General features: G+C 42.7%; 7 protein-coding genes across 7 annotated transcripts; 3 read left to right on the top strand and 4 right to left on the bottom strand.

The window, feature by feature from the left end:
• Window positions 1-149: 149 nt before the first annotated feature.
• On the bottom strand, window positions 150-1858 carry EAE97_001595 (uncharacterized protein; the record flags this gene model as incomplete). The annotated part of the gene is made up of 2 exons (XM_038872106.1): window positions 150-1124; window positions 1172-1858. 2 exons carry the CDS (start codon window positions 1856-1858, stop codon window positions 150-152), a joined length of 1662 nt encoding a protein of 553 aa, XP_038736664.1.
• A 196-nt stretch (window positions 1859-2054) lies between these two features.
• EAE97_001594 (uncharacterized protein) lies at window positions 2055-4859 on the top strand. The gene is made up of 2 exons (XM_038872105.1): window positions 2055-2299; window positions 2347-4859. The coding sequence occupies exons 1-2, from the start codon at window positions 2188-2190 to the stop codon at window positions 4662-4664; spliced, it is 2430 nt and encodes an 809-aa protein (XP_038736663.1). The 5' UTR covers window positions 2055-2187; the 3' UTR covers window positions 4665-4859.
• A 935-nt stretch (window positions 4860-5794) lies between these two features.
• On the bottom strand, window positions 5795-8980 carry EAE97_001593 (uncharacterized protein). The gene is made up of 2 exons (XM_038872104.1): window positions 8011-8980; window positions 5795-7957 (listed from the first exon to the last, which is right to left on the bottom strand). The coding sequence occupies exons 1-2, from the start codon at window positions 8652-8654 to the stop codon at window positions 6481-6483; spliced, it is 2121 nt and encodes a 706-aa protein (XP_038736662.1). The 5' UTR covers window positions 8655-8980; the 3' UTR covers window positions 5795-6480.
• Window positions 8981-12403: 3423 nt separating this feature from the next.
• Window positions 12404-13373, top strand: EAE97_001592 (uncharacterized protein; the record flags this gene model as incomplete). Its single annotated transcript, XM_038872103.1, has 4 exons — window positions 12404-12764; window positions 12841-13011; window positions 13085-13171; window positions 13234-13373. The coding sequence occupies exons 2-4, from the start codon at window positions 12858-12860 to the stop codon at window positions 13371-13373; spliced, it is 381 nt and encodes a 126-aa protein (XP_038736661.1). The 5' UTR covers window positions 12404-12764; window positions 12841-12857.
• A 2488-nt stretch (window positions 13374-15861) lies between these two features.
• Window positions 15862-17721, top strand: EAE97_001591 (uncharacterized protein; the record flags this gene model as incomplete). The annotated part of the gene is made up of 1 exon (XM_038872102.1): window positions 15862-17721. The coding sequence occupies one exon, from the start codon at window positions 15862-15864 to the stop codon at window positions 17719-17721; it is 1860 nt and encodes a 619-aa protein (XP_038736660.1).
• A 1116-nt stretch (window positions 17722-18837) lies between these two features.
• EAE97_001590 (uncharacterized protein) lies at window positions 18838-19062 on the bottom strand (the record flags this gene model as incomplete). Its single annotated transcript, XM_038872101.1, has 1 exon — window positions 18838-19062. One exon carries the CDS (start codon window positions 19060-19062, stop codon window positions 18838-18840), a length of 225 nt encoding a protein of 74 aa, XP_038736659.1.
• Window positions 19063-21582: 2520 nt separating this feature from the next.
• Window positions 21583-24665, bottom strand: EAE97_001589 (uncharacterized protein; the record flags this gene model as incomplete). The annotated part of the gene is made up of 2 exons (XM_038872100.1): window positions 21583-22131; window positions 22188-24665. 2 exons carry the CDS (start codon window positions 24663-24665, stop codon window positions 21583-21585), a joined length of 3027 nt encoding a protein of 1008 aa, XP_038736658.1.
• Between the last annotated feature and the right edge of the window lie 517 nt (window positions 24666-25182).

Genomic DNA, 25182 nt, shown 5'->3' with positions numbered 1-25182 from the left:
ACCACACCACGCTCTACTACAAGTAGTATGCGACGCCTCGATAATACCTTCAAACACCAGGCGCCACAGAGTTCTTTTCCCAATCCCTACACTATGCCTTAAAGCGCCTTGCATAGTGTGTGATATCAACAATAATGCACCAAAATTATCTAAGCACTTTTCTTCGCGAAGCGACCGAGTGCAGGTCCAAGTTCCTCCTCGGTAGATTTTAGTCTGTTCTTCTCCCTTTGCATCTGACTCTTTCTCAATTCCTCAATTCTGTCCCTCTGATCATCGATAATACCTCTGGAACTCTTCTTTCTCAGGTACTTTCTCAAACTACTGTTCTTACCTCTACCCCTGTTCTTTATCTTAGCCATTGGATCTTCTGGCTTCTTGTCTAGGTCTTTCTCGGCCTTTCTTTGCTCATCAGATCTCAGATCAAGATTACCAATATAATTGGGGTCCAATGAGATCATTTCTGGTTGAAGCTTATTGAGCAACGACTTCACCTCGGCCTCTTGTCGTTGCTTAGTGGTCTCGAATGGATTAACCTCCAAAGCATCAAAGTTGGCTTCTCCAGCGCCTGGAACCAATATCGACGAGAACCCGGAATCGTGTGAAGTTCCTAACACATCCTCAAATGGACACCAACGTACACGCTCAATTCGTTTACCCTCGCCACCCCATGCCATGTACGGACTTTGTATTTTCTCCTGTTCTAGAGAGTTCTTGGTGAAAAGACCCCGCCAAATTGAAACTTGAGTGCCCCATCCGACAGCTGTTAATCCTCGGTCAGAAATAGCAACTGAAGATGCTGGCTGTCGTGTAAAATAACTATTGACTTCTTTGAACATTCGAACATCCCAGACGGACATCTTCATGTCTTGTCCAGTAGAAACCATATATCTACCCTCTCTATCTACGGCTAATGATCGTACTGGACCACGATGTGCCAATAATTTGACCAGGGGAGTTGTAGAATTAGGTGACCATAAAGTGACTGTTCCATTTTGGTGACCCATATGAAGGATTGCATTTCGAGGGTTTTGAGTGAGAGAGGTAGGCGATCCCAGTTTTGTAGGCATTTCCATTACCATTTGACCGGTTGAGATATCTTGATATTTTAAATGTCCAGCATTTCCCTAAAAAGGTCAGATATACGCAGTTGAAAGGAGTGTTTTTTACATACAACAGTAGCCAAAAGGTAGTGGTAAGGAAGGAATTCCATATTCGTAACCTCGATATGTTTCTTCAAACAGTGCAATTCAACTCCTGCTCCGTCATATATATAAACGTATTTCTTTTGCGCCACTGCAAATAGCTGGTTATTGTGTAGCCATTTTGCATCTCTGACAGTTTCTCCAAGTTGTAATTCACATCCCAGTTGTCCTTCCCTCCAGTCCATTGTTGCGACATGGCCTTTCCTACCAGCCAATATAAGGTCCTTTCCATTTCTTGTATAGTCGCATACATATGGTCCTAATTGATCCAACTTAAGCTCGAAGCCTTTCTTTGCAGTCTCGAGAGGCACACTCTGTTTAATTTCATCCTGTCGGACCTTGTATGTTCGTTCCAATTCATTTTCCGGTTCTAAGAATCCGTCTTCGTTCTCAAGTAAAATCTCGGCATCTTTTGCTCTAAGTATCGCAGTTTTGTTTCGTGCCTCAAGCTTCTTGAGATTCCCCCTAAGCTTTTTATCCTTAATTGAATGTATGGGAATCTTTCCTCCTCTTCCATATGCTTTATTGGCTTCCTTGCGACGGCGTAATTGCGACTGCGACTCTGATTCTGTGGTGGCCAGCTCTGTTCTAGCTCGTTTAATTGGTACCGCTCCATTCGAATGAGAATTATCTGTCAACTCCATTGTATCTGCCATGTTTATATGACAAGTGAGTCTTGGTCGAAGTAAAATTGACTGTGTTTCGATTACCTATTCCAAGAGAGCGCAAATATTGGTGAACTATGAGTTCGTAGAAAATATTCTGTAGGCGGAACAAGCGGCCGCTGGCAAAAAAAGTAGTCTTAACGATAAGCGATAAAAGAGATAAGAACTTTGACTTATCGCACAAAAAAATCTCAAGCCCCACGTTATGACCCAAATTCTCATAAATTCCATCTCCTAAGTCAAAATTTGAAAAATTGGATTTTGAATTTTCCAATCTGGCTTCTATTCCTTTCAGATTTAAAGCCGGAGGCAACGGCAATATGGCTCCAGCACCTACTGGACAACACTCCCATCGGAGTACAACGAAAACAACCCATAAAGCTTTCAAGTCAAGAAAGGCTTCTAAGGGTGCATTGAAGGAATTGTCAAAAGGTCAGCTCCGCTTCGTACGTAGAATGAGTAAATATTAATCTTCGTAGGCAAGATCCAAGATTTAAGTCACCGAAAATCTCCTCACCAACAACTTATGTCGAAATTTGATCGTCGTAATCAAGCCCGTCAGAAGCAGAATACCAAACATAAGGAACATCAGAGAGACTTGAATGTTTTCCAAGGACGTGATGGCGCACCAAGAATCGTAGCTCTCGTACCGCTATGCGATGATGCAAATGCTGCTGCTGCAGTCCGGGGCTTGACCGGAAGTCTGGACGTTGAGATTGATGTGCCCGAAGAAGGAATTGTTCGTGCCGATATCGACAGATTCAAGCAGAAGGTTCAATATATTGTCACCAAGAAGGAGTTGTTTAGCTGCATGAATGCCAGTAGAGTGGCAGACTTTGTAGTCTTTATTTTGTCACCGGAACAGGAAGTTGATGAGTTGGGTGAACTTATCATCCGAAGTGTGGAAAGCCAAGGATTGTCGACTACTTTGACTGTTGTACAAGGACTTGACACGATTGAGCCACCCAAACGAAGACCTGGAATTCTTTCATCACTCAAATCATACGTTCAGCACTTCCACCCCGATCAAGAGAAAGTACATAACCTAGACTCAAGGCAAGAATGCGCCAATTTGATGAGATCATTATGCACATTAGCCCCGAAAGGAATTCGATGGAGGGAAGAAAGAAGTTGGATGCTTGTTGATGAAGTTCAATGGCCAACAAACGAGCAGCAGAATGTCATACTGACTGGTTTTGTCAGAGGCAAGGGATTGAAAGCGGATAGATTGATCTCGGTTGGAGACTGGGGTGATTTCCAGATTGAGAAGATCACAGCTGCGCCATTGGCCTCTAAAAAGAGACGAACCGATGAAATGGCTACGGATGATTCTAACGATGAGACTGTTCTTGAAACACCTAGTGAAGATCAGGATGATCTCGCGGAACTTGCGCCTGAAGGGATTATGATGGAGGACGATGAGGATGCCGCCATGTCCGTCGCCCCAACAGAGAAACGTGGTGTACTTCTTGATGATCACCACTACTTCTCTGACGACGAGACGCATTTGCCTGCTGCACCAAAACGACTTCCTAAAGGTACATCCAACTATCAATCAGCATGGTTTCTCGGAGATCATTTCTCTGATTCAGGCTCTGATATGGAAGATTTTGATGACGAAGAAATGACTATGGACACACCTGCTCTTCCTCAAGATGGAGCTGAAGGTCTTGCACCAAGAGAGCCTACAGAAGCTGCTCCATCAGAATATCCACAATCAGAGATGTTTTTGGATCCCAATCCAGATGATGAAGCGGAGGCAGAGCAACTAGCTGCTTTCAGAAGGCGTAAAACTGATGAGGCAGCAGAAGACCGGGAATTTCCAGATGAGATTGAGCTTCACCCAAACGTTTTAGCACGTGAGCGTCTTGCAAAATTCCGTGGTCTAAAGAGTCTGCGCACTAGTCCTTGGGAGGAAGCTGAAGACAGAGCATATGAACCAGAAGATTGGAGACGCCTACTCCAAGTACCCGACTACAAATCATCTCGTAGCCAAGTCACTCGTGAGGCATTGGTCGGTGGAGTGGCTGCAGGAACTAGAGTTCATATCCACCTTCGTAACGTACCTAGTTCATTGCAATCGACATATAATGCTTCTCAACCTCTGAGTGCATTCTCTCTTCTCCGCCACGAACACAAGAAGGCTGTCTTGAACATCAATTTCACCCTCAGCTCTGATTATCCTTCTCCTATCAAATCAAAGAGCGAGATGATTGTGCAATGCGGACCTCGCCGCTTCGTTGTCAACCCACTTTTCTCTCAAGGTGGCAATACCCCCAATGACGTTCACAAATTCGATCGTTTCCTCCACCCTGGCCAATCAACCGTCGCTTCTTTCATTGGACCTCTATCATGGGGTTCTATTCCAACTTTGTTCTTCCAAAAACCTTCCGAATCTGCGCCTTCTTCCGCGCCTCTCCTTTTGATTGGTACTGGTACATCACTACCGCCATCTACTTCTCGAATTATTGCCAAGCGTATCATTTTGACTGGTCACCCTTACAAAATTCACAAGAGACTTGTTACTGTCCGTTACATGTTCTTCAATCGTGAAGATGTGGAATGGTTCAAGGCACTCCAATTATGGACTAAGAGAGGACGAAGTGGTTTCATCAAGGAGAGCTTGGGTACCCATGGATACTTCAAGGCGACATTCGATGGTAAGATTAATCCTCAAGATGCCGTGGGAGTTAGTCTGTACAAGAGAATGTGGCCAAGAAATGCGAGGTCTTGGGATCCAGTTTCTGATGGACTTTTGGAAGATTCGGCAGGAGACAAGGACGTCGCCATGGAATAGATTTTTTTCTTTGCTATAGGAAAATGGACGGAGTTAAGAGTACAGGTTAAATGGGTATTTGGACAAATGAAATTATGAATCCTGGGTGGGAAGATGAATGGATTAAGATATCCTTGTTTATAGTGATATCTTAACGGTTTTCGCTGTGCATATTTTATAAAGATACAATAACAAATGAATGAACGTTTAGCACTATTTGTAGGGCCCCAATGACTAGAGCCCTTGAATTGATGATGTTTCAAGCTTACCACCATGAGATTCGGTATAATACCATCATGGCAAGCCTTGAAGAAGCTATCTAACAAGACTGCAAACCTTGTTGTTATCGCCCATGTATGTACTGTGATTTGAATACCCAGATGGCCATCCATTCAGTAATGATTCTTACGTTTTCTTGATCAGAGATCATTCAAATGGCTCAATACACTAGCCAGCAAACCTATCATCAACTTTAATACATTTTTTCAACTGTCTTTGGTCTGTCATACCCAGCTAGACACGAAGAGCGACTCTTAGCCCCCCTTCCGCTCGAGCTCGCGACTAGTCTTCTATAGATATACAAGAAACACAGTCGGTCACATTGAGTATTTTCCTTTATTCGGATACGTAGTGATTGTAATATATGAATATTGTCACCTTTCCACATAACTGCCGAGTGGACTGAAGAAGCGAGCTGACGAAGGGGGGTCTGGCTATACGTATGAGAAAAAACAGGCGGGATTTGACTACCCAAATCTTTATTGAAGTCTTCTTAATTAATTAGATTAAAATCGATTACAAATGATTTATATAAATCCAGTAAAATTAAAAGATATATTAGTTTTTTATTCTTCAAATAATATTGAAAAGTTTTATTTCATTTATTATTCAAGAGAAGTAATCGAGTTGTAAAGGTATTATAGAAATGGTCAAGTTCCGCCTCTTTTTTCTCCTGCGAATAGGCTGGTATTTATTATCCGATCCATTTACCCCTTAAACAACCGACAGCCTACAGTTTTAGATATCTTGACACAGACATGTTGTACAGGAGCTTCTTCCCAACGATGATTCTTTCTCAGGGTCAATTCAGTACTAAGCGAGCACCATACAAATGATCTTAGACATTCATTACACAACACATGAGACTGTAAACATCAGAAGGGTAATTCAATTGATGTATCATAAGGCGGCATGGAAACATATCCATTCCACGTTCAATCCGCCAACATATTCATCCCCACACAATAATTCTTGCTATGTAAATACTACTACTACCACTACTTCATAACTTTACGACTCCCGCTCCCGCTATCACTATCGATATCCATGACTCCACCCGCTCGCTAACAGCAAACATAAGTTTCGATCCAATGCAGAAGGCCATCCCACAACCGTACGTCCACCCGAAAGAGATATCCATTCGTTCATTGTTCCAATCGAAACATCAGGGGCCATTATCATTGAGAAAATACACCGTACCAAGACGAGAAAATTGAATCAGAGACTGAATGATCAAGAAGATCGAAATGCAAAAGGGTAGACCCGAAAAGCATAGCAGAAGCTCTAACTTGCAACCAAAAAAAAACCATGCCAACCAGATCAAAAGAATTGAATTGCCATCCCTGATACAAAAACATGATATGAGAAGTCAAGCCGTTGCTTCTGAAGAATGAACAGTGATATATCTTTTTTTTTCGCATTCGTAACCACAAGAGACGATAAAAAGCAAACGCTTCAGAAAATACGCATAAAATAGCTGAAGGCATTAAGAGAGACTATAAAGGTGTGACTTGCAAATCGTGAATGAAGACTTTGACGGGAGTAGTTATAGAAGTCATTATTGTGTGTAATACACAACACCTTGTTGCTGCGGGTAATAGAAACCATCCGGGCTTGGTGTCATCATACCGCCCATTCCTACTACACCTCCTACTTGCTGCATAGGATATTGTTGAGGTTGTTGATAGCCGGCTGGGAAACTTGGAACGGCTGGAATTTGCGCTGCGTCATAATAATACACCATTCCATTGACTTCTTGAGCTACCAAATTTTGAGGTGCTTGCGATGTCGAAGCTTCAGCAGGCTGAGGTGCAGGTTGATTATATGTTTGTTGAGGCTGCTGTTGTGCGGGTACAAAAGGAGTCGTGCCAACTGTAGAAGCCATGGGTGCATTAAAGGTTTGAGGGTAGTAATATCCTTGTGGGGGCTGCAAAACGGGGTAAGTCTGTGGGTAGTAGTTGGAGGCTGGCTGTTGATAAGGGTTAGGTTGGAAAGCCGGTGCGTGAATAGCTCTTTCTGGAATTTGTGATAATGGGGTACCAGTTGAAGCTTGACTTGGATAGGATGGTTGGCGGGAATGTTGAACGTTATCGTGCGAATAACTATTTCCATTAATTTGGATGGGGACCTGTTGATGAAATGGTTGTTGGCTTTGCTGGGGAGGATTGAATGACATTGATGCGGGTGATTCAATGTCGGCCAGAGAGACAGTCTTCTGAGGCCGAGGTTGATGCATTGGAATTGTATTCGGACGGTTTTCCCGAAGAGTTGGCTTCTGGGGGAGAGGATAGGTTTGAGGTTGTGGAACATTTTCGAGAGAAGAGACTTGTGAAGATCCATTAGCTACTCCAGGCTCAGGTGCCTGAAATTGTTGAGGTTGTGCAGCTTGGCTTGATGGCGGTAATTTTACCACGGGTCTCGATGAATCCATCGATATTTGTGGCCTAGACATTGTCGATCCGCTAGGTGAGACAAGAGCTTCTCGATTGACCTCTCGTGCAAGGGACGAACGACGACTCATGGCAACGCTTGGAGTATAAGTACTTCCGTAAACGCTACCACCAAAAACGCTCGTACGTCTCGAATAACCCCCGACGGATCCAAGACCAGCTCTTCCTCTGCCACGTCCACCAAACCCTTGTTGATTAGGTCGCATAGCTCTTGGGATGAATATGAATGATCTATCGACAGCAGGGAATATGTAACGTGGTGGATGGTCAGGTAAGGATATTCGAACAGGTTTATCTCGACGAAGTGGTGGTCGATGATCAGGTAGACGCGTATATTGCTTCACTGGAATTCCAGGAAATAATACAGGGTTTTCCATATCTCCAAAGAACACACGGATTTGTACATTTCCAATGTGCTTCGTAGTGGAAAGTGATCGATTGAGAGGTGCGGATTTTGGAGCTGGAGCTGATCTTTGGGATCCATTCGAAGCTCCATTTGTAGATATTGGTACGGGTTCAGTTATTACTTCGTGCATGTCGTGTGCCCATTGAACGTCGGTGGGTTCCAAAGGTTGTGAAATGTGACTATATAAAGTTAGCAAAATTGCAAAACCACGAAAGAGATGATGATGATATACTTGATAGGTGCATAGGGCCCTCCAATACCGGGCCGACCCCGACCACCTCTGCCCCTGCCAAATGGCCTAAAACCATTCGCCGCAGGACCAGCATGACGATGGTCGTGCATAAAGAATGCTCCTCTATTTGGCACAAACGCTGGATCCGCATCTCTCTTTTTCTTGTATTCTTCATGTTCTCTCCTCCGTCTTTCATGAGGCTGTTCTTGTTGTCGATCCATTTGAGCAGTAGATGTGACAATAGCCGGTGAAGGGGTGTCTTTGGTCTCGTCTTCTCGAAAGTCTTCAAATTGTACTGTTTGTACCGGCTCAGAGCTTTTGGGTCCGTTAACCATCATTTCCATATCATTGGCACCATTTATGAACTTTGAAGCTTCAGTAGTACCATTGCTAGCTTTTGTTTGTCCACCATTCAGCTTAGATCCATTCCCATTCATCTTGTTCGATTCAGACGTCTCATTATTTGCAATGCCGCCATCGATAGGTTCGTCGCCCTCGTGAATATCTTCATCCTCACTAATTATCGAGCCTTCTGACAAAGAGTAGTCATCAAGTTCAGCAATATCTTGAGCTCCTTCATCATCGCCTTCGTCCTCAACCCGCCTTCGTCTTGCAACCAAATCTCTGCGTTGGCGGGAACCCATTTCGGAGAGCTATTAAACGTATCGGCCTAGGTTTGACGGGTTGATGGGCGATCTTAGGAAAGTAGTCAAGGGAAAGAATTCGTGACAGATCATGCAGTGGCGTCCAAAACGGGGTATTATGCAGCGCCCGCGCTCAATAGAAAGTTATGTGCGATAGCGACTGGGATCTACTTCTATGTTCTGATGTAGAGGGAATTGTAAAAAGGCGAAACCTGCACACCGGGATTGTATGTGTTGAGATTAGAAGAAGGTATGATGTGGTTGATAGCTCTTTACTTGTGTAGAATTAAGCATTAAAGTTTATCAGAGGCTGAAATCCAAGATAGGTTAAGGTTAAGTTGCGCTTTTCGATTTCTTCGGTGGAAGATTCGATTGAAGACCGATAATCCATGACATTAGTAAGCACTCGACCACAATGGTGAACGGTGAACCACATCCACATCACCACCAAAGAAAAACCTGGGGCAATGAAATGATTGATCAATCATTGATCGATCATTGATGAATGGATCATTTTGAAACGATCACCACCAACCATATCTATCTTGTTTGAATTTTTACTATTTATATTATATCGTTGTTATCCCCAGGAGCAAAGTTATATCCTCAAACCGATCATACGGTAGACCTGCATCACCTCCTTGTATATGAATCGCGATTCATCCTCAAATCTCCTCCAATAGCATGGGACCGTACACGTCCAGCATGAAGACGGGCATTTGAACCAACACATTTATGCCTACTAGGTACTCTAGAACATTCTGGGCGAGGCCAACAACGAGACGTTGTTGTCAACATGAACACGCCTACTGCGCGAATTCGCAGTTCACCGTCGAACTTCCAAAGTATGCATGAAATAACATGGAGGAGGATTGGTATGTTGGAAGAAAGTGTTGAGATCTAATATACCTAGGTATGTATCGTGTCATGTTTCCTTCTGTGAAAGAGGCCACAATTCTAGCTGGTTATGCATTGAAAGTCGCACGTGTTCATTATTTGTCATTTTCAACAGTTTCTGCTATACTTTCGCGGTATTCATCAAGCTCTGCAAGCTTTCTCCTGCGTTCTGATTCGTCCCATTCCCATTGTTGAAAGAAATTTCCCCATTGGGTATTTTCGAGTCACGTGCTGCACGCTTGAAAATGGAACTAGCTCCCGAACCGAAAACGGTAGTGCCGGTTAAGGTTCCATTCTTCCAAGGTTGTATGTAGTAATCATCGTCATCGCTTTACTTAGTCATGTCTTGTGTGTATCTGGTTAGCTTAGGTAGCTTTTGAGTTCTAAATCTATTTACTAGATGAAGTCCATAAGAGCAATACATTCATTCTGTGTATACTTCGTATGTATCTTTTTTCAGTCCATCTACTAGCGATACAGTCATATCCCCTATCAAAGATACCCTTCTGCGCGATACTGTATCCGGGTTATTGTTATCTGGACTAGTCTAGCATATCAATAAGATGAAACGGACGATGGACAAATTTATATTGAGTATTTAGACATTGTAGTTCGCAATTAGCATTTCCTCATCCCCTATGTTCTAACTGGATTGACTTTGATCTGTTTCACTCCAGCTAAGATTTCACAATAACAAGCCCACATCCAACGTTTTCTTCAGAAACTACAATGATGGTTTCAACTTCTCCGGCGACCTGACCTTCAATCTCTACTTATCTCTCCACTGCTCTTACCAAAACTACATTTAATACCACCCTTCACCCCACATCAACCACCATAAGTCATCTACAGGAAATTGACTTTAAGATGCTATGAGACCCCTTCGTTTTGAAGCTTCCAAGTCAATATAGTTCCATGAGCATGTCCTTCGCTAACCTTTTATCTTTGCGTCATGTACCCCTTGACATGGAATGTAGATGTGGGCCGTCATCCCAAATACCCTGGATTGACATATCTCGTAGCATTTTTAAATGTATAGATCTAGATTCGATGATGACACAAAATGACATTACTATTTTGATTTTTATCTGTTACCAGATGATACCAAGACTTTATCTATCTTCATCTTGGAGCCGTTAGAGAGTGAACTTGGAGGCACATGGACGGCAGGTGTGTGTGTTATGTTGAAGACAGTTCACGAATTGGTAGGTCGTCTAATCCAGATGTTTATGATAAGAATATACTCTCGTAGGTCAGCTGAATCTGGCCGATTGCGTGCAAGGAAAGTTGAGACATTGTTTTCGTGTCTTTTGCCAATTATGAAACAGGATATGAAGTGTGGCAATTACTTTTACCAGAGACGCGTGAGCTCGAAATGATATATGTTCAATGTCGAAGTACACATCTTAAGGCACAATTCAAAGACTTTAGAGCTGATGGTCCTTTCGTCTCAGCCATCAAGAGCAAGTGATGAATTTTTTTAGACGGAAATGCGCCCATTTTGGTATGCTGCCATTGGGGCAGATTAAGCTCCCTTCAGTTACAAAGGACCAACTATGGGTCTCCTCCCTTTATTATATAGCCTTGGTCTTTTGAACCACTTTCAAAGATCCCGTCTTTTCTTGAATCGGTTTCTGTCGGGCTATTCTCGTCAACACATATGATACTTCTATCATCCCCATCAATTCGAATTCACGGACCGAACACTGAATATAAAATCAACCTTCAGATCCCCAATTAAGGATCATAATTGCTTGAACGGTTGGGCCTCGGGGTAAAATGACAAGGAAATCGTCAAGGTATTTGCAGCTCTAAGGGCCAACAACCAAGGATCAGTATTCGGCCTCCCCAAACCTAAGCTTCTTGGCATCACGAGAATAGCTATGATGTAGATAACAAGAAGAAAACCCAATCAATAAACCAACCTCTTTTCAGCTCATGAAAAGAGTATTGAGCATCAATTAGTGATTCTGTAGTTTTCCTCAAAGCAACTTGAAAGCAGTATCAACGCCAAGGGGAAGCCTCATGCTGTTGTGAACAAATACCGAGAATTTTCTTCGTCATGCACAATTGTAAATCAAAGATAGAGAGAATCTTCATTTTCGAGCGTTGCTTGTCTTATATCAAGAGTCAATTGATATCATTCATACACTTACGAAACGTGAATAATCGCCATTACATTCATCTTTCTATTTCTTCGATCATTTCGACTGACTTGTATCAAGTGGGATAATAGAAATCGCAGATTTATGTCTTGATCTCTAGATCCGTTTCGAAGTCCCAGAGCTTGGGAGGTGAACATGGAAATATTTCTCTTGTCTCACTCTCTGGTTAATTATATAGTCCGAATAGAATGAGAAAAAATTTCTAAGATATAAGCACTGTGCCAACCGTTTCTTCCTTTCTAAATGTGCTCATGTTCGGTCTTCTTTTGATTGTAAAGGCATCCACCAATATTTCAAACGCCCTGAACAATCATTGGGTTTAAATTAAAGACATGTCAAATCCCCATACATATTTCTCGTTTTGGGATCAGCTCACTTCTTTCATCTCAGGTATTAGACACAAGGAACGACAACTTGTAATTTCTGGACCGTTGGTACTTAGTCTTCATGCCAAAAAATCTGCTTTGATACCTAGGTAGCTAATATACCTAACCATGAGAGTTAATAAGGTACATTAAGAAGGTAAACAAATTTCGTTAGCGTGCTTTTCGACTTCCCCGCGACGACATCATCTCAACTTCCTTTGCCTTTATCTTTGATTTCTTTCAACCTTTAAAATTCGTCAAGAATTACGTATTATCTTTTACCGTCACTTCTCAAATCTTGATAGATTGACGTCTTGCATCTTAATCTCAGAGAACTTGTTTAAGCTTTGAACGAAAGTCGAGGTCTCTCAACTTCCTTATTTTAAAAATTTCCGTTCTCTCTAAAAGCTCTCCGCAACTTGTCAAAGATTTTTATCACTTCTATGAAAGAATCAATTTCACACGCCGTCGACATGTATTCCTCCGACTCTTGCGCTCGCACCGAAGGGTCTGGTTCGAGAGATCCAGGGAATACATTGTCCCCATATTCAAGCAGGAAAGACTAAACTCGCCAACTTTCTTGGATGAGGAGTACCATATACCTGACACGCCAGGGGAATCTGCAGAAAGTGAGAGTGAACTTTTTGTTACAGATAATCGCTTGCATTCTAGCAAGCGCAAAGGTATCCTTAACCATAGTTAGCCATAGTTAACAATTTTCAATACACATCAATTTTAGTACTAACATCCATCTTTAAGGTAAAAGACGTGCTGAAATGCAAATTCCAATCGCATCAAAGAGAAAGAGAAAGCCTCGCAAGCCTTACGTTAAAGAGACCTTCGACGATGAGAAAGAAAAATTGGACTCAATTCTGGGAGATGCATCTCGCAGCAAGACGCAATACCAAGACCAACATACAGGAGCCAGGGGTATGTTCAACCTTATCTTTAGTCAATGAATAGCGTATACGAGTTCGAGGAAATACTAATATTTCTTTCCTAGGTGAAAACGTTCCAAATGTAGCCAGAACAGCTCCTCCGTCGAAAAATATTACCATGAGCTTAGATATGTCTACTGGTACTTCCAAAGGTGTGTTTCTCTCAGACTTCGCACTATCAGACTGGGACTAGCTCAAGTTAACCAACATACAGAGCCACATATCACTTTGACTATACCAGCTGTGTTCCATAAATACCATATTACTATCATCCACGGCAATACCACTTCAAACTATGCGGTCAATGGTAAAGCCACTGCTTCTACACCTCAACATGTACTAGAGGAGATTTAGTTTAATGTTTACAAGTATCTTCTGTAAATCTAACAGAAGGCGAAAAGCTTTCGAAGTGAGGATCGATGCGTTGAATATTAAGCGCATGCGAACATACAACGCGCAAAGTACCTGGCTAGTTATCCTTTGTTAAATGATTGGAAGTGAGGTTGAGGTCGATATGATCCCAAGTTTTATACGGAAAGAATCGTACGTGGGCTCTCGAACATAAATTTTATACGAAGCTAACACAAGTTTCAGACTATCACCCGCGGATGGAGGTCACCTTGGTTACGAGTCGGCTCAATACATTCATCGAATCTGAACATTCAGCATTACTCTTTCAATTTCAAGCTTTTCATCTTTTCTTTTCGGTCTTCAGAATCCACATCTCCATATACCACAAATTTCTCTCTTATGCATGTGGTCGATTCAAGTATATGCGTTATCATCCATGGTTAAGCACCACCAAGGATATATCTCTAGTTCTACGCATCTTATTTCTTTTCAACAAAAGTATTTGAATAAACAAAAATCGAGTAAGACCTTAGCGGCACTTCTTCTCAGGGGAGGTATTGCGTGGTAGACGAATATGAGTAGAACTCAGACGGAGAAAGTTAGGTTAAACTTGATAAAACCCTTTCCTCAATCTGAAGTCTGTGGTGCTTTTGCTTTCTTCTTGAACGTGAACATGATAATAGTGGTACATCCTGAAGTCCCATCATCGTTACGACTTCCGCATGTTATATACCTCATATTAGATTACAAGTAAGACATACGATACGGCTCATCGGCTCAACGGAGTCCGGCTCTCCACCACCATTCATGCAAACCTCCCTCTGTTTCATCGAGTACAAAACCTACCCCAACCCACGTGTATGCCCCCTTTAACTCTTTCCTCTCAAATTTCTTACATCATACTTGAGTCGTAGCACTATAAACCAAACAATTAGGCGTAGGATTACCAGGGCCTCTTGTAATCCTAGAGTAAGCTTCCGAAAAGGATTCGAGGACTAACCTCATTTGCTTTTCGTTTGATTGTGAATTTAAGGTCATTTAAAGGTTTTGATTGGTTTTGAGTGTACGAATGGAGATTTAATGAAATGAAATATTGATTTTGGTATTTTTGGACGACTTTTTAATATCAAAAGAAAAGTGTGCGATGAAAAGTTAGGTGAATTTCCATGGCCAGACTCTTCCCACGGAAATTCTAAGGGTCAGGTACCTACCTACTAGGTACCCTCGTACGCCCGTACCTAGGTAGGTAGCTGCAGGTATTCGGAGATTGAGATGTGGCTTTGTCGAAACACATCACGTGTTTTTGACTAGTGCAAAGCTAGCTTCCTAGTGCTGTACCCCACATTACCATCCACTTCTCAACTGAACACAGCCTCTTATTTTCTTCAACTCAATTCATTCATGTAATCCACCATATCGTCCATATTCGTCCGACATAGATGGCATGGTACATTGATATGAGGTTACTGAAATATCCAATTAATCTATTTCATTTTGTTTCTTTTCGATGACGGATCTGCATGTTCCCCTTTATCACTTGCATGAAAGCGCTGTTTGGAAAATAGTTCTTGGCTTTTCATTTATTCGATGAACTTCTCCTTATCACCAACCTACGCCTCTCCGAACCTTTCTATTCAATACAAAAATCCCATCATAAACGAAATTGGATGAAATGTAAGCGCGTCTATGTACCAATAGGAAAAATTGAAGCGAGCGATTTGTTTCATTAAGATCGGATATCGGTCAAAGGTAGGCTTGGAACTTCGGATACAGTAGCATTCCATATACATGAAACGGGAAAAAGCTAACGTTTTTCGGATATCCGCAGAAATCCGTAAAGCGTATCGACTACACCGATTGGCCTCCCTCCAACCAGATCGCATAAACGACAAGCATCAATCTATCCGATCTTTGAACAAATCTGCGGGGTTAACCAGAGTTCATTTCCAAAATTGATTAAGGATCTTGTTCGGTGGAGTCAAATTCACAATGTTGCTCCATAATTCAACACTAGTGGACTCAAATAAAGTTAACCGACTCCTTTGGAAACATGAATATCGAGCCTTGTCATCTCCGTTGACATTCTATCCACTTCGTCAATCATTACGATTAGTTCGCTTACGATTTTTTGCTTGTCCAGATCAAAAGTGGTCATTCCTTTCATCCCTTTTGGTAGATTTCTTCTATAGTGTTTCTACCTTGATTGAACGTTCGGCGGTTGGCTAAGTGGCCAAAATGAGCTAGAAACTATTGCTCAATCTAATTCCCTGATCAGTTTCTCAAAAGTTTATTTTGAATAAGGTAGAATAGATCCACTTCCATTCGACTCCTATACTTACTTTTCAAGAATGAAGAAGTGTATATAAGGTAGTGAAGTACCTCGATGTATTATTTTTTTCATCACCACAGTCTTTGTACTTTTCTACATTCTTTTATTCTTGCCGCTCTTTCGCAACTCACATTCCTTATTTTCACTTTACATTTCTTCAAGATGTATTCCGCAGCTGTGCTCGCAACTTTCTCCTTCCTTCTCGGCGCCGGCGCTCAACAAGTTGGAACTTCAACCGCCGAAACTCACCCCGCCTTGACCGTTCAAAAATGTGCCGCTGGTGGAACTTGTACCGATGAAGCCGATAGCATCGTTCTTGATGCTAACTGGAGATGGCTCCACTCCACTTCCGGATCCACCAACTGTTATACCGGTAACACTTGGGATGCCACTCTTTGCCCAGATGCCGCTACCTGTACCGCCAACTGTGCCCTTGACGGTGCCGATTACGAGGGAACATACGGTATCACCACCAGTGGTGACTCCTTGAAGCTTAGCTTCGTCACTGGAAGCAACGTTGGTTCCCGTACCTACCTCATGGACTCTGAGACTACCTACAAAGAGTTTGCTCTTTTGGGTAACGAGTTCACCTTCACCGTCGATGTTTCTAAGCTTCCTTGCGGTCTTAACGGCGCTCTCTACTTCGTTCCTATGGACGCTGACGGAGGAATGTCCAAATACTCCACCAACAAAGCAGGTGCCAAGTACGGTACCGGTTACTGCGATGCTCAATGTCCTCAAGACATGAAGTTCGTCAATGGTACTGCCAATGTTGAGGGATGGGTCCCTGATAGCAACAGTGCTAACTCTGGAACCGGTAACATCGGATCCTGCTGCTCCGAGTTCGATGTCTGGGAAGCCAACTCCATGGCCCAAGCTCTTACCCCTCACGTCTGCACTGTCGATTCCCAAACCGCTTGCACTGGCAATGACTGTGTCTCAAACACTGGTGTCTGTGATGGAGATGGATGTGACTTCAACCCATACAGAATGGGTAACACCACCTTCTATGGAAGTGGAATGACCATTGATACCACCAAGCCTTTCTCCGTTGTTACTCAATTCATCACTGATGATGGAACTGAGACTGGTACCCTCACTGAGATTAAGCGTTTCTACGTTCAAGGTGATGTTGTCTATGAACAACCAAGCTCTGACATCTCTGGTGTTTCCGGTAACTCTATCACCGACGACTTCTGCGCTGCCCAAAAGACTGCTTTCGGTGACACCGACTACTTCACCAAGAATGGTGGTATGGCTGCTATGGGTAAGAAGATGGCTGATGGTATGGTTCTTGTTCTCTCCATCTGGGATGATTACAACGTAAACATGCTCTGGCTCGACTCTGACTACCCAACCGACAAGGATGCTTCTACCCCAGGTGTTTCCCGTGGATCTTGTGCCACTACCTCTGGAGCTCCAGCTACAGTTGAGGCCGCTTCCGGATCTGCTTATGTTACTTTCTCCAGCATCAAGTACGGCCCAATCGGATCTACCTTCAAGGCCCCAGCCGATAGCTCCTCTCCAGTTGCCGCCTCAAGCTCCGCTTCCGTCGCCCCAGCCTCATCTGCTGCACCAGTCGTCGTCGCTTCCTCTGCCGTCGCTGCCGTTGTTTCCACTCCATCAAAGGCAGCTACCTCCGTTGCTGTTGTCGCTTCATCTGCCGCCCCAGTTGTCGCCTCTTCTGCCGCTGTTGCCTCGTCTGCCGCACCAGTTGTTTCTTCTGCCGCTGTCGTTGCCTCTTCATCTGCTGCCGCTGCCCCAGTTGCCGCTTCTTCCAAGTCCAAGTGCAGCAAGGTTAGCAGCACTCTTAAGACTTCCATCGCTGTCCCAGCTACTACCGCTACTTCCGCTGCTGTTGTTGCTACCAGCGCCGCTAGTTCCGCCGCCGCTGTCTCTTCAGCTGCTTCATCCACTGGTTCCGTTCCTTTGTACGGTAACTGCACTGGTGGAAAGACCTGCTCTGAGGGTACCTGTGTCGTTCAAAACGACTACTACTCTCAATGTGTTGCTTCTTCTTAAGAAGCTGCAACTCTTAGAGTATAGATGGTTGTAGGTGTTGTCCAATATTTTGGCAATGGCCCGAGAGATGAGTTTTAAGTTCAAATTTTGTATATGTTAGCATTTGGCGTGGTATATAGTTTATTGGTTGGTTGAAGATTCACTTTCAGAGATTAGGAAAACTAGAAATATAAGATATGTGGTTTTATAAAATTTTGAGACTTTTTGTTTGTATCTAGTTGTTTTATGACATGATGATGCTGTGGGACTTGTTGTTTTTCTCTTTACATATCACTTGAAGGACACGAAACTTTAGCTGATTTGACTTCATGTACCTCTAAGGCCTTTGATGACTATTAGAATACCTCAAAATTCAGGGAAGAGAACATGGTCTAAAAAATCACATTAACTCACAATATTTCTTCTCCCTACACTCAATGAAATATCATCTGATCTTTCCCTCAGCCGCTATTTCTATTTGTTGTATTTTTTATTTCATAAGTCATTTGTCTCTTTCTCAAATGTGATACGATTTTGGGTTTGTTTTATCTTTTTCTTGCTTTCTCTCTTTCTTCTCTGTTTTCGTATCGATAGGAAGGAGAGCGTGAGGGGTTGTCTATGTCCTTCCTTTTTTTCACCGGAGATAGGTGGATAGGTGGATAGGTGAATAGGTAGATGGAGGACCTTGGACCTTGGATCTGGATGTTGATGGGGGTTTGGATTTGGATTTGAATGAGAATTTGAGTTTAGATAAATGTTTGAGATCAGTATGAAAGTTTGTATCTGAATGGAAGCTTGGAGATGGTGATATGTATTTGGAATCGATACATGAGAAGATATATACATGTGAAGAGAGTGAGGGGTGAGGGGAATGGGGAGGGAGTACGTTTATCGATAATCCAAAAGTCTATGGTTTAAAGTTCAATTTGGAGTTTGGAGTTTGGAGTTTGAAGTTTGAAGTTTGAAGTTTGAAGTTTAGAATCTAGAAGATGGAAAGAGTCAAAGGAGAGAGAAAGAGAGAGAGAGAGAGAGAGAAGATTGAAGAAATTGGAAGGATCTCAATGTTTCGAGTGATTTGAATCTCTCCAATCTCTTAGAAGATTCAAAAATATTGAAAGTACTCTGAATTTTTTTTCGTTAAAGAGGATTCGGTGAAGCGTAAGTGCGTCTGATCATGACTTCTTTCCAAATCTTTGATAGATAGTGACCTGAGTTTCGATTGTCCTGCTTAGCGCCAGTAATCCATCGTTCTACAGCTTCTAGGCGTAATGCGGCGCCCGGATGGTCATCTGCCAAGGTGAATGGATTGAAATTGCCTCTGTCTATCAAACCCCATTTAGTCAAGTTTTCACGGCTCCACATGTTCTCGTCTGCTTTAACAGACTTCAATGAACTTCGTGTAACCTGCAAAATCCTCAATAGGCATTGGGGGCCAAGGAAATTATTGCGTCGAGCCTCTCACGATCACATATTACTTCCAACCACCAACATCTACGGCTCTCATGTCCGCCGCTACACTGGAAGCCTTGTTAGACAACCCAGATTATCAATTGCGCAATTATGAGGATGATTGCAAGTACTTTAGCTTCAACTCAGATCCAGATCAACCTCGTTTCTCGGCCAACAAGCCATCGTTTTCCCTCCAGAGTTGGCACTTAACTGGTACGAGACAGCTACTTAGAAAATTGGAGAATCCAAAGGTCAAAAAGTGCCCCCTCGCAGATGCTACAAGCCTTATCAAGATAATCACAATCTGCGCGCAGCATGATAGATGATAATCCGTACCAAGTACCCGAAGGACCATTTAAGTCAGCACCTCCGAAGCCTAAGATGCTTGTCGTTTTACCTGAACTGATCGAGCAGCGGCAACAGAGATCAAAAGCCTCAGTTCTGACTTCCAAGTATATATCTATCATGGTGACGAGCGCGAGTCGAGATCTGGAACGCACAAAAAGATTGCCGGAAAGCTCACACATCGTCATCCGATATCCAATGGCCAACAGAAAAACTCGATTCATGGTAATTACCACCTTGATCACATTAAGAAATCGTCATGGACCTTCGGCATTGAAAACTCGGCAGTTCTTCTCGAGTATATCATCGCCGACGAAGCCATATACTCAAAATACGGACACAAGGCCCGATACTTCGGTGACCTGGCTTGAATCAAGCTTCCAGATACTAGCATCTACCACTTTGTTGTCTAATAGTATGTAATTAGCCATCTTCTCTTCGGCATCCAAATCTGCATTGCGCTTGCCTTGAGTCACAAGCTTCTCCAACTTCATCTTGTCGTTGAAACATTTTAACGTTAGCTGTATGGTTAAATTCTTTCGGAAAGGTGTCGTTAAACCGAGAGGATTCTTTGGATTTTGGGTGGCTTTCCACCATGCCAAATTAAGACCGGTCGAAGAAGTAGATTTGCGGGGTAGATTAAAAAAGGTGGAGGTGGTTGATTGAAGGCTGAAGTGATGTTCGCAATGTCTCCCGCCAGATTAGAAATTGAAGATAGTGAAGTGATCTAGGGTGTCTAATAGTCCAGACTGTAGTTCAACAATGAAGATTATCAAATCCCCAACTTAATCAGAATATTCAAATTATCTGAGATGTTGAATTTGATTGGGTCATTGAAATATTTTCAAATTTCCAATTGCTGTTAGACATTTAAACCCTATATCGTTGAACTGTAGCCCGGACAATTGGATAGTATGACACTGAAGTCTCTGAAGAGGAACGTGGAGAGCTGTCAATTGAGTTCTTCTGAGATTTATGTCCGGAAGCAGCGCGTTGATTGAAGATATTTCGTGTGTTATTTCCAAAGATATCAATTGAAAATTGGTCGGATAGTAGAGAGCTTTCGGTGGGTTCAAATGGGTCGCCTGTTTTGCGTTTTTTGGGCAGCGGCAATGTCCCGATTTGCCTTTTGTGTCGCTGAAACTATGCACATCCAAAGTCTGACCTCCTTCTCTGGGAGATTTATCTGTCTGTCTTTAAATATAACGTTTCTCGCATGAGTGTTATCGAAATAAAGTCTGAGTAGACAAAACGCATAATAATCTACCTCATCTCATCCCGATTTATCGACGCGCAGACTTGAATATATCTTTGATCACCATAGTTTTCGCCATTGGCAACGGCTCACTAAACACTATCAAGGAATGGTCGTTTCCATTTTGGGGCGACTGATCTTCTTGAATAAATGATGGTGTCATGATGCGAGAGTGTGGACGGAAAACTAGGGTTCAAGTAACAGTAGATAGAATTCTATGAAGATCTAAAGGGGAATTCCGGGGAATACGCTAGAGTGGTGCCCGGTATCACGTGATGCTCCCGCATCGCTCCTTCCTTCATACAGCTCCTTGAAAATTGACAAGAATTGAGGTCTTTCGAGGAACTTTAATGCCACATATTTGTATGAAAGATTGGGCTATGAGTTCATACGAGATAGACTTTGAGAAGCGTTATTTTTTATAGTTGTATCTGCTAGGTTGTTGACTTTTGTAGGATTATCTAGATTATCTAAATCTTGAATGATTAGAATGATTAGAATGATTAGAATGATTAGAATGATTAGAATGATTAGAATGATTAGAATGATTAGAATGATTAGAATGATTAGAATGATTAGAATGATTAGAATGATTAGAATGATTAGAATGATTAGAATGATTAGAATGATTAGAATGATTAGAATGATTAGAATGATTAGAATGATATATCACATAGTTAAGACATTAAAAGGCTGTAGGATCGAATACTTTCATCGATTATTGTAAATTACAAAGAGAGAAGAAAAGAAAATTAAGCTATGAAGGGCTACTGTCCTCCTACGCTCCATCCATGGTCGCGTGACCTAAACACGTGCACTCTTGACAGTTCCATTCATGCGAAACCCTGAACGTGACGATGTAGAAGAAGGTTAGAGTAGCGTTCATTCATACTCTTGCTGATATTGACGCAAGCCTTGGCCTTTCGAGCGATGTCGAAAGCTTTGCAAATTACTGGAGTGTTTCTACCACCAGAGTTCAACTGTTGTGTATTTGCAGTGACAATCCCAAAAGAACGTGCTCGAGTGAGTGCAACGCAGTTTCTACCAGGGTTATTGGTGAATCCTGTATTTTGGGTACGGACAGAATCACATAATGTAATGTCTGCAGAACCATCTTTGATGCTATCCATAGTATGAACAGCGACTTCAGAGAAAGCAAACATAGGATAATCACTGGCTAGCTTCGAAATTGCGTTTGTGTATACACGTAGTTGGGCGGTGTAGTGAGTAATGACAATCATTGAGCTTGGGGAAACGTCGCATTTGGTGACAAGGTACTCGATCAAGTTGATGTTGACGGCAGCACTGGTAAGGTTCATCCAGGACTTGGTGGAATGGTCCATGATCTCGCCTTCGTGTACTGCATTAATATACAAATACGGCTTTGAGATGGAATTTTCTGGGAACATAACTCTGAGAGCATTGGCAACCGCCTCACGGAGTGGAAACTGCTTCGGTGTACAAGTGCATCTTGAATTCGTTTGCGGTAGAATAATTCGGACGCGACCTCCATGATTTCAGGACAACCTCGTCGCTGAATGTATAGTTGCGCCTTAGGCCAATGATTGTCCATAAAGTACGACATAACATTTTGAGATTTCTCACGAGTTAATCCTTGAGAACCTTGTAGAAAAGGAGTTTGGGGAGTAAGCTGCTTGGTGTCACCGAACAAGATAAGTCGGTCCGTCTCAAAGGAAGAAAAAAGCATAACTAGATCGACGAGTGTAGCAAGACTAGCGTCACGAATTAAGAGTGCGTGGAGTTGTCGAAATTGGCACATGAACTCTTTTGTACCAGTCTGAGGGGGAATTGTCGAGACAACATTTGCAGTTTGATCAATTGAAACATTTGGAGCTCTATCAGCCAAACCGATTAGAAAATTGGTCTCAGTTGCTGTGGGATAGGCACGAATGACGACCTGTTGACGGAGGAAAGGTGAAAGATCTGGCTGTCTGTGACGAGTATTTTCGATTGCACGCTCAATAGCCTTGGCGAGAACGTCGGTCGGTTGGCTTGCAGCGCAAATACAACAGATAGGAGCTTGAGGTCGTTGAGCCAGCATGCATACAACGACATGGGCCAAGAATGCAGTCTTTCCAACTCCTGGGAAGCCTTCAATGATACCGACAGCTTTGCCTTCAGAATTGACAGGTGTCTTCTTGAGATATTCGATGGCATCAAGTTGATCTTTGTCATTAAATCTCTCCATGATGAGACCAGCATCATCGCCCAAGATGTTAACATGAGATCTGACCCGATTGTCATGCATTAAAAGCACCTTTGACCATGCTTCCATGCTTTCTGATTTGAAATTGTTCGGGGATTGAAAGTCAAGCTTACGAAAGTTGGGATAAGTGGAGTGGAGGAAGTGATTAAGAGCCTTGAACACTCTAGCTTCTGCCGTCTCGGACTCGTAATAATTGAGTATGACAGACACCGGACGATCACTTTCAAGAAGAGCTCTGCACGAATCAGGCGAATCCATGGTGCCGTTAACAGCAGGTAAAGCAGTTCTGACGAGAGGTCTAAAGGCTCGCTTTTCCTCTTCTGTAGCACCTTCTGGGAGAGGAACCAAGGGACGCTTCAATACACCAACAGATTCTCCTTGGTATGACCAGTCAAACGGCTCACACACAACTAGATTCCAGTCCTCATTCCGAATGGGGTTATCGGGACGGAAATTAACCTTCAGAATATCACCAGGTTGAAGGCGCAATTCTTGTGGTGCCATGAAGAAAGCATAATACGTCGAATCATCAACGATCTTCATCAATCTAATAGTTTGCTTTAACGCACAAAACTCAATAATCTTTGCACGACGATCTTCAAGTTGTTGCTTGGTAGCGACAGCAAGGCGGGTGATCATCTCCTCCTTTGTACAGTATTGCAATTGCTTCTGCGTGACGATGTTAGGTCTTGATCTCGAATCCTTGATAGAGGCACCTGAATCAATGGTGGGGGTGTGAAAATTGATGGCGAAATTTTGAGACAGGTATCCGCGGAAAGGATTGCCATCACGTAGCTCTTTTTGCATACCACGAAGACACTTGATGAAGGAATGCTTCAAATCACAGTCCTTTGAATCCATGACGTAGATTGGAAGAGAGAACGTGTGCTGTGACATGATAAACTGGAGGAATTTGATTACACGACGAGGAGCCCATGGAGCAGCTGGCCAGGTGGTTGAGTGCATCAAGTTCTCACTAACGGCAGACGCAATATCCTTAATATTCAGTTCCAAACGAAAGACACCAAATTTGGCCTTGGGCTCGCCATTCTTTCCAACACGGTCATAACCAGGTGTCTTGAGTACGATCTTGGGAATTTGCTCAATATTGACATCATTGAAAACCTCTTTATCTTCATCGTTGATACTGAAGAGCTTGACAGCGTCGCTGGTAAAGATGTTGTTTGGTTTTTCATCTTCTTCAGGCGAGGAAAGATATGAATCGAGACGAATCATGTTGTTTGCGTAAAACTTGAGCTTGACGATGAAACCATCAGCAGTATATGATCTAGGATCAATCGTGTCTGGGATCTGATCAAAAGGAATGGCAACACGCAAAAAGATGAAGTTTCTCTCGGTCTCGTGTGTAGAGAATCCGATTGAGGCATTGACTCGGTCAAGTGGTTGGTAGCTGCGCTTCGTACTGGCTTCCAATTGTGCAGGTGAGAGAGTGTGAGGGACTGGCGCGTTTGTGACATTTCCTTGCTGGTCGTACTCTGGAGGAGGAGGATTGACGTTAAACAAAGCACCAAAAGGCTTGTCGGCATGTTCAACATCTGCAAGCTCGTCTTGAATTGCCTTCGACAAGCTAGTTTGTGGTAGACCGAATTGCCCATCTTCAGAAACGCGAAGGTTGAGCGTATCGACAACACATTTAAAGGCTGCGGTCTCTGCCTTTTCGTAATCCATCTTTGAGGAAAAAATTACTTAACGTAGTAGAATTCGATAGATAAGGTAAAAGGAATCCAAATCAATGTGAGGAATTAATGAATTGGAAGTAATTGTGGTTGGAAGGATTGTGGATGTGGTTTGTAATTGAAAGAAATCAAAACAAGATCGCGACTTTTTGAATTGTTTGTGTGGGAAAAAAATTCAGCTTCATTCACCTAGCGACGACGAGCTAGCAACGACTACCTGAAGTAAGGCCGAGAATCAGGCAGAATATTGTACGATTTTTCTCAACAAAACAGGAAAGTATAATTATGTGAAGAATTTCACTTTTGAAAGTGAGAGAAAAAAATGAGAAAATTGTAAAATCTACTGGCTCAACCCAGGAACGTTTTTCATAGGTCGTGCAGAACACTTCCAGTAGCAAATTGGTTGCCAGTAATGATTGTCGAGTGTGTCTTTTAATGTCATACAGCCAGGACGAAAAGGCTCGACTTTGTTATCCAATAGTTGAGAATAAATTGACGGACATTGAAGT

This window comes from Botrytis byssoidea, assembly GCF_014898295.1.
Source record: "Botrytis byssoidea strain MUCL 94 chromosome Unknown BBYS_003, whole genome shotgun sequence".
Lineage (NCBI taxonomy): Eukaryota > Fungi > Ascomycota > Leotiomycetes > Helotiales > Sclerotiniaceae > Botrytis > Botrytis byssoidea.
The sequence above is the reverse complement of the archived record's forward strand: the minus strand, read 5'-3'. Positions and strand labels throughout refer to the sequence as shown.